The sequence below is a fragment of the Eleginops maclovinus genome, chromosome 23, assembly GCF_036324505.1.
Source record: "Eleginops maclovinus isolate JMC-PN-2008 ecotype Puerto Natales chromosome 23, JC_Emac_rtc_rv5, whole genome shotgun sequence".
Taxonomy (NCBI): Eukaryota; Metazoa; Chordata; class Actinopteri; order Perciformes; family Eleginopidae; genus Eleginops; species Eleginops maclovinus.
Window position 1 is genome coordinate 21082979 of NC_086371.1, and position 15739 is coordinate 21098717.

Consider the following 15739-nt stretch of genomic DNA (forward strand, 5'->3'; position numbering starts at 1 on the left):
TATTATGGTCAAGTAAAGCCATGTATAAAAGCGATGGTGGGAAGTACATTCACTAAAGCACATTAGACTTTTAACAAATATTGAACTTTTTACTCAACTACTTTAATTTAACAACATTAGTTAGTTTATAAAATGCAGGTTCATATTATTAATAGAAAATATAAAGAAGCTAATCAAATGAAAAATGTTATGGCAGTATAAAAAAGTTCACCAGCTGAAAAATTAGAATCATGAACTCTTGAACACAATATTGTATCACTTATAATCCTGTGATAATATTATACTACTGTTTCACATAATGAGTACTCGTACTTTTGATACTTTAAGTATATGTTGATGTTATTATTTTGCATTTTTACTAAAGTAACAGTTTGAATGCAGGAGTTTTACTCGCAACACAGTATTTTGATATTCTTAAAAGGCCCTTTTATGCTTTTTGGGGTTTTCTCTTTCTTGTAGTGTTCTATATGTTTTTGTTCATGTACAGTGGGGCAAAAAAGTATTTAGTCAGCCACCAATTGTGCAAGTTCTCCCATTTAAAAGGATGAGAGAGGCCTGTAATTTTTATCATAGGTATACCTCAACTATGAGAGACAAAATGAGAAAAAAAAATCCAGGAAATCACATTGTAGGATTTTTCATGAATTAATTGGTCAATTCCTCGGTAAAATAAGTATTTGGTCACCTACAAACAAGCAAGATTTCTGGCTCTCACAGACCTGTAACTTCTTCTTTAAGAGGCTCCTCTGTCCTCCACTCGTTACCTGTATTAATGGCACCTTTTTGAACTCGTTATCAGTATAAAACACACCTGTCCACAACCTCAAACAGTCATACTCCAAACTCCACTATGGCCAAGACCAAAGAGCTGTCAAAGGAGACCAGAGACTAAATTATAGACCTGCACCAGGCTGGGAAAACTGAATCTGCAATAGGTAAGCAGCTTGGTGTGAAGAAATCAACTGTGGGAGCAATTATTAGAAAATGGAAGACATACAAGACCACTGCTAATCCCCCTCGATCTGGGGCTCCACGCAAGATCTTACCCCGTGGGGTCAAAATGATCACAAGAACGGTGAGCAAAAATCCCAGAACCACACGGGGGGACCTAGTGAATGACCTGCAGAGAGCTGGGACCAAAGTAACAGAGGCTACCATCAGTAACACACTACGCCGCCAGGGACTTCAATCCTGCAGTTCCAGACGTGTCCCCCTGCTTAAGCCAGTACATGTCCAGGCCCATCTGAAGTTTGCTAGAGGGCATTTGGATGATCCAGAAGAGGATTGGGAGAATGTCATGTGGTCAGATGAAACCAAAATAGGACTTTTTGGTAAAAACTCAACTCGTCGTGTTTGGAGGAGAAAGAATGCAGAGTTGCATCCAAAGAACACCATACCTACTGTGAAGCATGGGGGTGGAAACATCATACTTTGGGGCTGTTTTTCTGCAAAGGGACCAGGACAAATGATCCGTGTAAAGGAACGAATGAATGGGGCCATGTATCGTGAGATTTTGAGTGAAAACCTCCTTCCATCAGCAAGGGCACTGAAGATGAAGCGTGGCTGGGTCTTTCAGCATGACAATGATCCCAAACACACCGCCAGGGCAACGAAGGAGTGGCTTCGTAAGAAGCATTTCAAGGTCCTGGAGTGGCCTAGCCAGTCTCCAGATCTCAACCCCATAGAAAATCTTTGGAGGGAGTTGAAAGTCCGTGTTGCCCAGCGACAGCCCCAAAACATCACTGCTTTAGAGGAGATCTGCATGGAGGAATGGGCCAAAATACCAGCAACAGTGTGTGAAAACCTTGTGAAGACTTACAGAAAACGTTTGACCTCTGTCATTGCCAACAAAGGGTATATAACAAAATATTGAGATGAACTTTTGTTATTGACCAAATACTTATTTTCCACAATAATTTGAAAATAAATTCATTAAAAATCCTACAATGTGATTTTCTGGATTTTTTTTCTCATTCTGTCTCTCATAGTTGAGGTATACCTATGATAAAAATTACAGGCCTCTCTCATCTTTTTAAATGGGAGAACTTGCACAATTGGTGGCTGACTAAATACTTTTTTGCCCCACTGTATATGGTCTGCAAAGACTAAAATCCCTGTGTTCCCTCCAGATGGAGTTTTTCTCCCACTCACAAAAGTTTGTGAGGTGTCTTTGATGACCTATTTATGTTCAGAAGGTGCGAAGGTACACTCATATGTATGATCATGCCTTATGAGTGTGTGTTTCATAATGCTCTGACTTCCATAATTTAAGATATGGGTCAATGACATATAAGGATTTTCAACCAGCCAATTTCAAAATGCGAAAAAACAAATGCATCTATTCAAAATAGTTCCAGCATTAAGAACCTTTTGTATGCATAAATTCATATTTAAATTATTATATTGGTGATATAAGGGTTTTGGTCACCCTGCAAATTACATAAAAAACTCAATTCACTTAAGTGTACTGTAAATATTAGATATTTTATTTCTAATTTATTACAGTAAATGCAATAATTGGCAAATAATAAAGAAAAATGTCATCACAAACGTTGTAAAACAACAATATTAAAAAGCTTCCTGCTCGCAAATTGTCCGTAACAGAGATGCTGTCCCACCTCTGATTATACTGTGAAGCTATGTCAGTCCGTCTGTTTTTACATGTGTGTCAGTCGGTCTGCTGCTGTGAATATCATCAGTCAGCGGTTTGTGTCCGTGCAGGAATGAGTTCACTGACCAGACCGGCCGACCTACATCCCCAGCACCACACTACACTACGGACATGGACACTGATACACTGAACGGCCTGTAATCCCCACTCACACATGCAGGGTTTTCGTTTTTTTTAGGCTGCAGGATATACTACTTCAGGCTGTGCTTGAAATACAACGTAGGCTATTATCGGAACAATTTGGAGGGCAATCCTGTAAACCAGAGTCATTAAACATGGAGATTAACCTACTTCTATCAGCAGCCACTGTGTCCAAATGCAGTTTGGAATAAGAACTCTGATCTGAAATAATGCTACAAGCACTATGCCACTTCTATGCAGTCACTAAAAACCCCTTATACAGTTGTAGGCAGTATAATATAATAATACAGTGACATTTTCTCTTTAATACTAATTACTGTGACTGTGTGTTTGTCTGTCTGCTGCAAATCTTGCATAGTAACCCAATAGTTTTTGTACAAATGTATGAGTGTAATCTCCAGGACTTCTTGAGGTTTTGGTTATTTAAAAGCTGAAAATAAGCGATTTTATTGATGTTTTAAACCGTCATTGATTGATGACGCCTCACTCCTCTTTAAAGGCCAGTACAGGCCTCAAGTGACCAACAGCTGCTTCTGCATAATGGCATTTTCTAGCTATCCGGTCTTACCTGTTTCAGTACAGATTTTGACCTAAGTCAAGCCTATAATCTTACATCCATAAAAAAGTTTTGACCTATTTTATATTGAAACACATGCAGATTAATTCTGTACCAAAATGGTATGATCAACACGAAACAAGATAAATGAATCCAGTTGTGGTTACTCTGCTGCCATTGTGTCTTTAAGGCTGCCGGGAGTCACAATAAAGTGAGATTAATCTCTTCTTTGTTTGGAAAAGCAGAGGAAGACTCACCTGGTGGATATCTGCAGTGGAGTGACCTTTTGTCATTTGTCAACTCTTTTATGCAACAATAACTGGCTGAAGTTACCGGAATTGACTGCTGCCTGTCACCGTTATCAAACAAAGGCTGTGTCACTGTTTGATATTTGCCTTATGTCATCTGACACCCAGGGAACTGATGTGAGGGGCACTGACAATGAGGGACATGTTCTTGTGATAAAATGATCCAGTAACAGAGTACAGAATAATAGCTTTAAAGTAAGTACTACTTAATCTATGAAGAATACCTAGGTAATGATTTTATTTAGATGTTTTCAACAAAAAGAAAAAAATGTATGTAAGACATTTTTGTCACACCTTATCCATTCTTTGTGTCACATAACTGCTGTTCCTGTTGAATGAGGGTTGAAGCCGGTGACATAACAGGCATGACTCAAGCAACAAAAATAAAGAAGGCCTAGACAAAATCCCATGGGTTAAACATTTCGTTCCAGATCAGTACAATTAACCACACACACACAAACTGTTGTGCATTAACAATACTTGTGTGAAATATCTACATGTTTTACAGTTGGATAATTTTATGACTTTTTATTATCTGTATGATACTGCTTCTTATAATTATACCATGGATGTTTACCTATTGGATTGTTGTTGTATTAACGTGTTCTTCTTTAATTGATGTTAGTCTACTCAGTTGGTTTGCCTTTTATCAGAACTGTGCCCTTTGCTGACATTAATTTCCCAGCTGTAGTAGGAATAAAATAATTGTATTACCAGAAAGACTGATGGCTAACATATGTCCACTTACTGATTGCACCAGTCCCCAATTAATTTGATTTAAGTGTGTTTTTTGGTAGGAAACTTTAGGTCTACTCTCTTGATCAGGGGCATTCCAGTTTGTGAAACAAATAATATATCATGATTATTAACATTAATTACACTGAATAACTTCCTGAAATGTTACAACAATACATTTAACTATTGAGTAGAAAGCCCAGTGACCTCGGATGCGCCCCCCTCGGATTCCCACACTGACCCGCCTATGTTAAATAAATTCCCGCATGCAGGTCAGACAGGCTCCGGCCCCCCAACACTGAAACTGTTACATGGCAGATTGTTTTGTAACCGGTTTCCAAAACGTCCAATCAGAATAGCTAGTCGGCGTCACATGACATACATTTTACGTAACCGTTTTTTTCCTCCTGCGTCGCTCCATTGAGAATAATATGGACCTTCCCCGACTACATCATGAGCAAGCACTGTAGTCAGCCAGTACTTCCAGGCATGAGAGAACAGACATTGGTTAGGGACTTCTGAAACTGTTAGTCATGAGGACAGATAGTGAGAGTATGCTTCAGTTTGCAGCGGAGGCTTTCCAGTCGAAAAACTTCGACCTAGCTGCGGATATCTACGAGTGCCAACTGGCGGGTCTAGGAGATCCAGGGAACAGACAGGAGCTGATGGTGAAGCGGGCTGACGCGCTCGCTTTCGGGGGCAAATTCACAGAAGCTCTAAATATGTACCGACAAGCCTCGGAGACAGACAGACTGGGACCAGTTCACCTGAGCAACCTCGTAGACTACCTGGCGGGTAATATCAGGAGGCAAGCCGTGGGGGACAGGACCCCGAGCAGGGGAGGTGAAGCAGGGGCGGCGGCGGGATGCCCGGGAGTCGGTGCCACAGGTTTCGAACAGTTCTCCTGCCGGATATGTCTGAGCTTTCTGTTCGAACCGGTGACTCTGCCGTGCGGACACTGCTTCTGTAAGAAGTGTCTGGAAAGGGAGAGGAAGGATAAGGAGCGGCCGGGGGTCTGCAGAGAGTGCCGGGCCAGCTCCGGGGCAACGGAGGTCCAGAGTTACCGGATCAACGTGGTGCTTAGCAACCTGCTGGCCAAGTGGTTCCCGACCCCTTACCATGCCGGCCAGCTGAGGCGGGAGGGCAACGCGCTGTACGCCGAAAGCAGGCTGGAAGCAGCGCTGGAGAAATACAACCAAGCCATAGTGATAGGTAGGACAACCACTGACTTATATTTTTGAGGAAAGTATTACAAAGTTACGTTAATTAAAAGGACATGTTTCTGCTGCGTATGTGACTGGGCCTAATATGCTACTTTAACCTTGTTTTAACTGTTTCCCTAGCAGTATATTTGTCTACTGCGTATGTCACAACGCTAAATATATTTGCCTTTAACTTCAGGTTTTTCATGTAGCATGTCAGTTGACACACCATAGAGACATAACGTCTATCTTATAAAATGACTTTGTTTTATAAGTGTGTTACACAGTGTGTGAGTATGTAACTGCCTCTGCCACAGAGCCATGTGTTGGATAACACCGTTACGTAGGCTGGGCTAGTGGACCGAACATTGCGTAAGCACGTAACCCGCCCCCCTCAGTTCCCTCATTGTGTAACGTCAATCACTAACTCAGGAAAATGTGGGTCAAGGCTACTATTTCAGGTCACCCCTAGGAACACATACATTCCGGGGTTTTATATTGGCAGAGGTGTTAATGACACAGATGAACTGTGACCTACAGACGGGATTATGAGTACGGAAATACCCTTTAATAGACACAGATTTAATATACATTTTAGGATCAAAACTCTGCAATAGAGCAGCCTTTGTCACTGTGCACATTGGTTGTTTTGCTATTTATCAACCTAAATGTTTCGTTTTGAATTGCCTAGTGTTGGAGAAATGGGCAGCAGAGATATCTGCACAGAAGGAAGCTACCTAAAGATTGGCATACTCACTCTTTGACAGGAGTATTTAGGTAGAAAATAAACAGTTCCTTCATGAAACTGGATAATCATAAAACCTGTTAAATGTTACTTTTTTGGTAGATGAAATGTCCCTTCTAAAGCCTTGTTTGGTAGAGATGGTGGCACATGCATTGGGGCTCCTTCCCTGCTGCAGTGGGCCCGGGTTTGAATCCAACCCAAGGGCAATTTATGTTCCAGCTGATGCTGCAGTGGAGATGCTCAGACACCAACAATACTGTGTTGATCATTTGCGTAGCTCCCACAGTCATAGAATCCAATTTTTCTTGTCTGTTTCCAGGATCTTAATGTGCACCAGCATGCTATTAAAAGTTATTCTGTGTGTTTGGCAAAGCTGATTTGATAAATAATGAGTCACAAAGAATGATGTAACTGCAATGACTTGCAGAATTGTCCTTTGAATCTGGAGGGGTGATTGGCTGCGCCATTAACTGCGTCACTCTGACTCATTTTTGGTTATTAACTAAAGGCAATGGAACACTTGCTTCACCAAAGAATGTGTGCAGATTAGTTAATTAATGAGCTTGTACTTGCTGAATCTTTCTATATGTAATCCTTTCATCTATACAGCTCTGCAAGAAATTAAGAGACTTCTCCAAATGTTTCATAAATCTTTATCTCTACATGTATGGCAGCCATTCCAGTGTCTGTTGAATTCCAACACAGATCCAACTGATATCCGGTGAATCTATTATTTTATGTTAAATATATGGTTAGGAGTTCATTTTAAGTTGGATCTTGATTAAAAAAAAAGTCTTCTAACCTATTTTTACAAGGGGAAACAAAACCATTTTAAACGTTTTGCTAAAATAATCTCCTCCTATCAGATGTACTTACATCCTCTGATTCCCATATGCTGCGCATTTACATACGTCTTAATAGTTATGAAACCTAAAATGTGGGTGACCTTGATAGCGCTGCATGGTTTTGTAAGGCAGCACTTTTCTTTCATAACGTGTTTTGTAACGTGGAAACTGATCCATTTAAACATTCTCCTTTCATATAACTTGGATTCTTATATCACCAGCAAGGTCAGCTTTGTAGGCCATTAGAAGATAAAGACGTGGTAGCTGAGGACGAGCTTTCCTTTCTTTTTTTATTCTGCAGTGTGTTGTGAAACAGTTGCCTCAGTATTGGGGTCACTAAACTGACCAGGTATGTAATGGTTTTAACCTGGAAGTTAGCACAGCAGGGGCTCCCTTCATTAAAAAGCCTGTGGGATTTTCTCCTAAGCTAAAGGTGGACTCGTGTTCGTCATGATGATGTTTAGTGTTCTCATTTAGTCACAGTAAGCAACCTCTGATCTTATGAAACACAGCAGCTTAGACATTCACTCGTGGGGAATTTGCTGACACATTTTATGTCGTAAAACAAAGCTTAAAAATCTATTAAGCTTTTTTTGACCACATACCTTTTTTCAGGATCCAACCAAACTCAAAATTAAGAAATGTTAACTTTGAGGCGGCGGAACTTATATCCAAGTTTAGGACTCATTCCTGCACCACTCTGTTGCATAGGATGTTTCTCCTGACTCTGGTTTGGTCTTGTGCGCCACATGACATGCCAATTATTAGGGCTTCATGGGTTCATGGGGGAGACTCTTTGGTAGCGGGGCCTGCAGTCTCAATGTTGTTATTGTTGTTTATGCTGTCCTAAAATGCTAACTCATTCCCACACTATTCTATTCTCTTGTAACAATGTAACTATGGTTACTAACTGTCCCTTCTCTCCTCCACAGCACCCATGGACCACATACTGTTCAGTAACCGCTCCCAGATCCACTCCAGTCTGAGACACCATGAGAAGGCTCTGAGAGACGCTGAGATGACCTGCAGACTCAGGCCTCACTGGTCCAAGGTATGGCCCTCAGATTGTTCCGCATCATTAAACCGGTTTATGTTCGTGAAATGAAAACAGCTCTTGCGTGGATGTTGGATAAGTGATGTGTGGTCCTCCTGCCTTCAGGGTCATGTCCGTAAGGCGCAGGCTCTGGGGTCTCTGGGCAGGACGGAGGAGGCGCTGAGGGAGAACCTGCTCTGTCTGTCCATAGAGCCTGACTGCAGACTGGCCAGGACTGAGGCTCACAAGGTGAATACAACATAGCGGTGCACACCCACAGATGATATCAATTTAAAACACACTTATTAAATCTTTCATGCATGACAAACATTTCCTATTAGATTTATTATAGATTATATTTATTTAGCTGTAAAATTAAATCTGTTACTGTGATGTGATTTAATTGTTTTATTTTTAATATTGTGACAAAGTCTTGTCTATTCCTTTTCCCTTTTAACTATGGCATTTCTTTTTATAATTAGGTCATTCAATCACTTGTTTATGTTCATTTCATGTCTATTTTTCATATTTTTTTCATATTTTTCAACATCGTTAAGTTTTCCGTTTTTTAGAAAATAAAAACGTTGCACCTTTCTGAACATTTATGTTAAGTTTGAGTACAATCAGGGTAATAGTAGTTCAATCTATATGAAGCATAGAGTGTTCTAATATTACTTTAAATGTAATAATCACATCAATTTTGTTGTATTTTCTCAGCTCCTCAGTGATCTCCTGGCTCCAGTTACAGATCAGGTCCCTGAACACATCTCCGACTACACCAACTTACTGTCTTTCAGAGCTCACATCAAGAACAGCATCACCATCACCACGCCCTCCCAGGTAAGAGCTGCTCCACCTCCAGCTGGCAGCAGTTATACAAACAATAACACTGAGGGGACGTGAGGTTTCATTATCTTCTCCTTCTCTCAGATTTTCAGTCCCAGCCTGATGTCCTCGGCACCTGAGAGATCAGACGTTGGTGAAGGCAAAGGTCAGATGAAGCCTGAGGTCAGGAGTCTGGACCACAGCTTCCCCCTTAAAAGAAAATGGAGCAGCACAGAGGAGAAGGGAGGACAGGAGGGAAGAGAGGATCACAAGAAAATCAAATCTGGTGAGCTTCTTAGTTTGTGCACACACACAAATGCACACTCTCTCTGTTAGCAGCAAGTGTGTCTTATCTTTTATGTGATCATGTCTCCATTCAGAGCCAGCAGACGTTACGAAACCCTTGAGTTCTGGAGATGTCTTTGACCCGGCAGATCTGGAGTGTTCTCTTTGTATGAGGTGAGATTTACAGCTTGTAAATCTTTATACCCACACTTATCACCCACCATGCATTTAATCCAAGTCGACTAATTTTTCCCTCTCAGACTTTTCTACGAGCCGGTGACAACTTCCTGCGGTCACACGTTCTGTCTTCGCTGTCTGGAGCGATGTCTGGACCACAACCCAAAGTGTCCGCTCTGTAAAGAGGAGCTATCTGAGGTAATATTCCCCTAAAACCATAACAACACGTGCAATTCAATGTCATTTAACCTGGATACAGTATGTTAGCATAAAATCGTTCAAAATTACAACTCTATTTCTATCTATTCCCCAAAATTGAAACCATTTACTTCTCTGTGGAAATCATGGGTATTATTTATTAGCATGAGTTAGCATGATGCCAGAGACTGCTATTGAACTAAAAACATGTCGCAATGACATGAATGTAACTGATAGTGGAAATGCCACATTTTTAAGGAATATGTTGCCCCACTGTGTTTAACTTGGATCAGTTATGTCATGTCGGTCACCTAACCGTTCGATAAGGTCATTTTCTGGGCCAAGAACAGAATCAGATGACATCATGAGGCAAAATGAAAAGCAAGCCTCAACATGGATGTTGTTTCAAAATGTTTCTGCAACAATGAACACGTTTCTAACATCGGTTCTGTCTGTGTCTCTCCCCAGTACCTGATCCAGAGGCAGTACTGTAAGACAGTGGTAGTTGAGAAGCTCATATTGAGGTATTTCCCCTCAGAGTTTAAAGAAAGACAGAAAATCCACCAGGACGAGATGGCTGAGCTCTCCAAGTAAGTGTGTGTCCTCCTCTGCTCTCCAGTGTCTTATCATCAAGTTCTATTTGATCACATAACAGATTATGGTTTACAGTGGACTGACACACAGTAACTCCCTGTGAAGATCATGTACTGTTGTTTTACCCCCTGACCTACAATGTGACACACTGATCTCTCAGAGTGCGTCATTTCAGCCTTCAAGTGTCACCTTACTGGAAGCTGAAGCATACTGTAAAATACAACCCCGTCTAAACTGGAGCAAAAACGATGAAGCTTTTCATAATCAGCCAATATTTTGTGTTTTACATTTCGCCTTAAGATTCGTTGTAAAGAGTAAGGATGCATTTTCATTTTCAGGTTCATTTGTATTTTTTTCTCTACTGGGACTCGTCTCATACTGCCTGTAACCTCCTTCCCCCCTCTGCCCTGTGTATATATGTTCTTGTACCTGCTGTGCACCCCGTTAAACCTATGCTCCTTTCTTCTTGTCTCTCCTCAGTCTGAACAAGAACGTGCCTATATTCGTGTGCACCATGGCCTTCCCCACTGTGCCGTGCCCTCTCCATATCTTCGAGCCGTGCTACAGGCTGATGATCCGACGATGCATCGAGACGGGAACCAACTGCTTTGGCATGTGTCTGGGAGACGACCTCAAAGGGTCAGTGCTTGGAAACTACCTCTGTGTAATTGGTTAATATGTCTTTAACACACGTGTATAACAGTGTGTATCCATACTAATGATGATATTTCTCCATCTGCCTCCAGGTTTGCAGACTACGGGTGCCTGTTGGAGATTCGGGATGTGCAGTTCTTCTCCGACGGCCGCTCAGTTGTGGACACCATTGGCAAGCGGAGGTTTAAAGTCATCCAGCACCGCAAGAGGGACGGATACAACACGGCCGATATAGAGTACCTGGAAGATGAAAAGGTACGAAGGGTAAAGGGAGAAGATTGCGGAGTAAAGAAAATGACCAGAATAGGTCATTCTAACTCAAAGTGTGTGTGTGTGTGTGTGTGTGTTTGTAGGTGGAGGGCGTGGCTGAGCGTGAGCTGCAGTGTCTGCATGACTCGGTGTACGACCAGGCCCTGGTTTGGGTCAACTCCCTGAAGAAGGAGCAGAGGGAACGCATTGAAGGACACTTTGGACCCATGCCTCAGAAAGACTCCAAACTTCAGGTAAACAAAGACACAATTTAAAATATTCATACTTCTTTCAAATGTGTATTATATTTCTATGAAAATAAAAGATGATTTGTGATGCGCCATCCACAGAAACCATATATTTACTTGTACTATTAAATCCAACAATGGTGATACTGTACGACATGATGCTATATGATACGATACTGTAAGATAATATAAGATGAAACCTTCAACACATCATTTGACAGATCAAGAGTGAATTATTTTCTTTTCCTGGACAAATATTTTAGACAGCAAACATGGAAACAGACATTTATCAAAACACCTTAATCCATGAAGGTGATATCCTCAATGGCATTTTACCTTGCATTTGATGTGGGATTATACTCATATTTAATAAAATCACTGTTCTGTTAATGCAGCCATTATTATCATAATGTGACCCTCATTGAACTACACCTCCTAAGATTTCCTTTATTCTGCATCTCCTCCTCCTTCAGGACAGTCCTAACGGCCCCCTGTGGTGCTGGTGGCTGCTAGCAGTTCTTCCGTTAGAGGGCCGGGCCCAGCTGCCCTTCCTGGCCATCACCTCTCTGAAGGATCGCCTCTGCGGCATCCGCAAGGTGCTTCTCTTCATGGCCCACAGCAGGCTCCGGTGACATGTTCTACACACAGCGTTCACCAGGCCTGGATAATTCAGTAACCCCCTCTGCCCCGGCAAACACAACCCCCTCCTCATCCTCCTTTCAAAGCAGCAGTTGACCTGCTGTTCTTCTCCTTTTGGATGCACAAAAAACTGTTGCACCTTCCTTGATGTAGCGCCATGGCCTCCTCTACTCGTCAAAGATTATTGTTTGTTAAATATCGATATCTTTCATTCATAATCTACGTTCAGACAGGACGGGGAAAATCTGAAACGACTGATTCAGAAACCATCCTCACCTTCCATTGTTACATTTCTTGTCGCTGTTACAATGCGCACATAGTATAGTGATACGTTTTTTTGTCCGATAGACAAAAAACTGTGGTGCTTATATGTGTTTGTTTCTCCAATGTTGCCTTATTGGCCTTCCTCCATTTTTGAAGTTCTATGTTCTTCCTCTTGCACAAATATTGTGAAAAACAAACTTTTCAGATTATGAGGGACTTGTCCTGTCTGAACATAGCTTCAAAGCAAATTCCTGAGAAAAGACTCACACGAGACACCAAGCATGAGTTTACCTTTTTGTGTAAATAAACTCACTTCTGTTGCATAATAATGCAAATTCAGACATAATTAATTGGTATGCCCATTACTTAAAGTAGACATCTGCAGTTAAACCGATGTGTTTACTATTCTGCCCCTTTTTTTACCATAACTTTAAATGTATTCCTGGGCTGCTATGGTCTTCCTTCTGACATTCTGATCCCTGTCTGACTCCATCTAGTGCAGCTGAGTAACAGTTTTACATAGGCGTGTTTTGAGGCGTTTGTGTGTTCAATTCATCATTTTATTTTTTTTTTGTCTGATTTGTTTCCGTTATTTATTTTTGCTGTTATTTATGCATGCAGTGACATTGTTTACATTTGAGAGAAAGAGATGTTGAGCTGCTTATTTTCCAAAGGCTTTAAAAAATATAAATTACCATTCATCCCATAAATCATCGATAATGCCCTGGTATCTGTAGGGAGGAATTACTTTTAAAAAAAACACTCTGTATACAATCATGAGCGGGAAAAACATGGCCGCCATTAAAACACTGCCCGGCATAAACTGTAGTGGGGGCAGATTCTCTTCCAGGCCACATATTTCTAGATCACTGGTGAGCCAAATGAGATGGTTTTTTGTTGTTGTTTTTTTTCCAATATCTGAGCTATATAAGATTCCCTCTCTTTAGCGGAGACACTTTTAAGATAGCCAATCAGTAATGCAGAGAGCAACACCTGGATTTATGATTCCATTATGTCCTAAATGTATTTATTCAGTATTTATTCTGACTTATTTTGCACTTCCACTTTGAGTAAGGGAAAGAAATGCCTCAACATTTGGATTACCACAGAATTAAGTTTACTTTGGTGAGCGTATTTGTAGCAGGCCAACAATACTGCGAAAAATCTGTGATTATATGAGATTGATGATGTTTGCTATGAGTAAAGGCCAGTGCCTTCTGTCCACAGTGTGAAAGAAGTGTGGAACCTTTTTGTATGAAGTACTACATACCATTTTAAGTTTTATTTCACCTTTTTATGGACATTTATGCATTAAAAGCATGACTTCCACAGAAAACAAGTATGGGAATAAAATAACATTTGAGAAAAGGATGTCGTTTGACAACGTTTTGAGGCCTTGCTGCTGTCTGTGACATGACTGTTTTTACATGGCTAAAGCTAATCTCTGGAAAAATGCAAGAGATTGTTGAGCTTTGCCTTTAGATCTTTTATTTTGTATACATACATTTGATGTTTCTATCAATAGGGTTTTTTGTGTTTTTATAATTTTGTAAAATGTTATGTGTAAGTGCACAGAGATTATCAAGTCAAGTTGCAATGTGACACAATCAGAACTCAATGCCTCACTTATGACCCAAGAGTTCATGAACTATTGGAAGATGAAGTCTTAAGAGAGAGTTTCATTCGTAAATAGTTAAGATGCTATGATGCTTAAACTTGGCCGGAAAGGGAAAAGGGTAAAAACATATCAGACAGATATTCAGAGACTAATGTACTTCATGAAAGACGAGAAAGGAAATACAATAACATAATGTTATCCTCATTTTTTATTTTTAAGATGTGTACAAATCAGAAAAAGAAAATCAGCCTGTACAGTAAAGCATCCTGATGTTCTGTCTGGTTTTCTTTACATTTCTAATAACAAAAGTTAAAGAGTTACACACAAATACATTTGGGCTTGGAACTGATACCCCTCTGAATTATTTTCAATTTTTGCCTTAAATTGGGCTTCTTCCATTTTCACTAACATATATTTATATATAAACAGCAATGACCACTTATGTTTGCTCAAGTTTTGAGCAACAACCCGTTCCTCAGAAAACTGGCGGGGATATTTGTGATTAGCATTATTAATAATATACCACAAAGCTATTCTGTTTCGTACTCTAGTTACCTGAAATATTACATATCCACTTTTGTCTCGGATAAGCTTCCATATGGCTTTCTTTTTGACTCAATTTAAGAGGAGGAGGAGTTAAACAGGGAACATAAAGGGTTATAATCTAGTTGGGACGTGAATACACTGTCAGTTTGAATCCTGAACTTTAGTATGGGTTAAAGATGACTTTTCATGGCTTCATGGTATCATTTTGACATTTTGTAGCACTTCCAACTTAACATAATTCACGCTGACACCGACCTTACATCGGGTTAGCATCCCGCTTACTCCTGTAAGCCTAAAATGGATTGTACCTTTTGTCAGACAGAAGAAGTGCAACCTTTTTTCTTTTGTTTCCCAGCTATGCAAAAACAACCAGCATGATATTTTATTGCCAGTTGATATTATGATCTTCCAGAAATTAAACATTGATTATTTAAGTAGTTGAAACTACCTCTAGCATCCTCCTAGAGCACTCCCATGTGAAAGAAAAGTATGTTTCCTAATTCTCTAATATTTTGTGAATATGGTTTACTTTGTTGAAAGTGTAATTTGAGAGTCAAACAAAATGTGCGCTATCATTGCTTCAAAATGTTATTTTTCTAAAATCCCAATGTTAAAATGTACCATTTTCATCAACAAAACTTAAACTTGTCCATTTTTATGTTCCTGTGTATGTTTGTGATACTGATCCCAAATATTTGAAGTATTTGCAGGAGCACTTGATTTATCTCACATGGCCAGGTGAACAAACAAAAAGTAAACAGAGTCATTAATAGCATCTCCTACTGTATATCAGAGAAAAGTTTCATACAACAATTGTGCTTTACTGACCCTAATAATCCTTTTCTTTTTAAAGAAAAGTGCTCCTCATATTTTCAAATATTTGCATGGACTTTAGTCATATGTTGCTTCCATCAAATGCTTTTAACTTCCTGTACTAGTCAATGGCCTCTACATGTGTCCTGTCGCACAAAATGAATGTATGAATGTCTTTTCATCAGATGTTTTCTCTAAATGTTCGTTTTTCAAAGTACAACTTAAGTGAATATTACTTTTGCAAATGTAGTCTTGAAATTACAACTTGTGAATAAACCAAAAGGACTGTACTAGACTCCCCTGTGTTTTTTATTTATTACAGCTGACTGAGTTTCTGTAAAGGATCAGATTACTAATCAGTATTATGTTCAATAATTAATAAACCGATATTGA

General features: G+C 40.0%; 1 protein-coding gene across 1 annotated transcript; it reads left to right on the plus strand.

Moving 5' to 3' along the window:
* The first annotated feature begins 4847 nt into the window (after positions 1-4847).
* Positions 4848-15636, plus strand: LOC134859685 (LON peptidase N-terminal domain and RING finger protein 3-like). Its single transcript, XM_063876329.1, has 12 exons — positions 4848-5623; positions 8136-8254; positions 8363-8485; positions 8954-9076; positions 9167-9347; positions 9442-9520; positions 9607-9721; positions 10190-10311; positions 10796-10954; positions 11062-11224; positions 11323-11472; positions 11940-15636. Exons 1-12 carry the CDS (start codon positions 4945-4947, stop codon positions 12096-12098), a joined length of 2172 nt encoding a protein of 723 aa, XP_063732399.1. The 5' UTR covers positions 4848-4944; the 3' UTR covers positions 12099-15636.
* Positions 15637-15739: the final 103 nt, after the last annotated feature.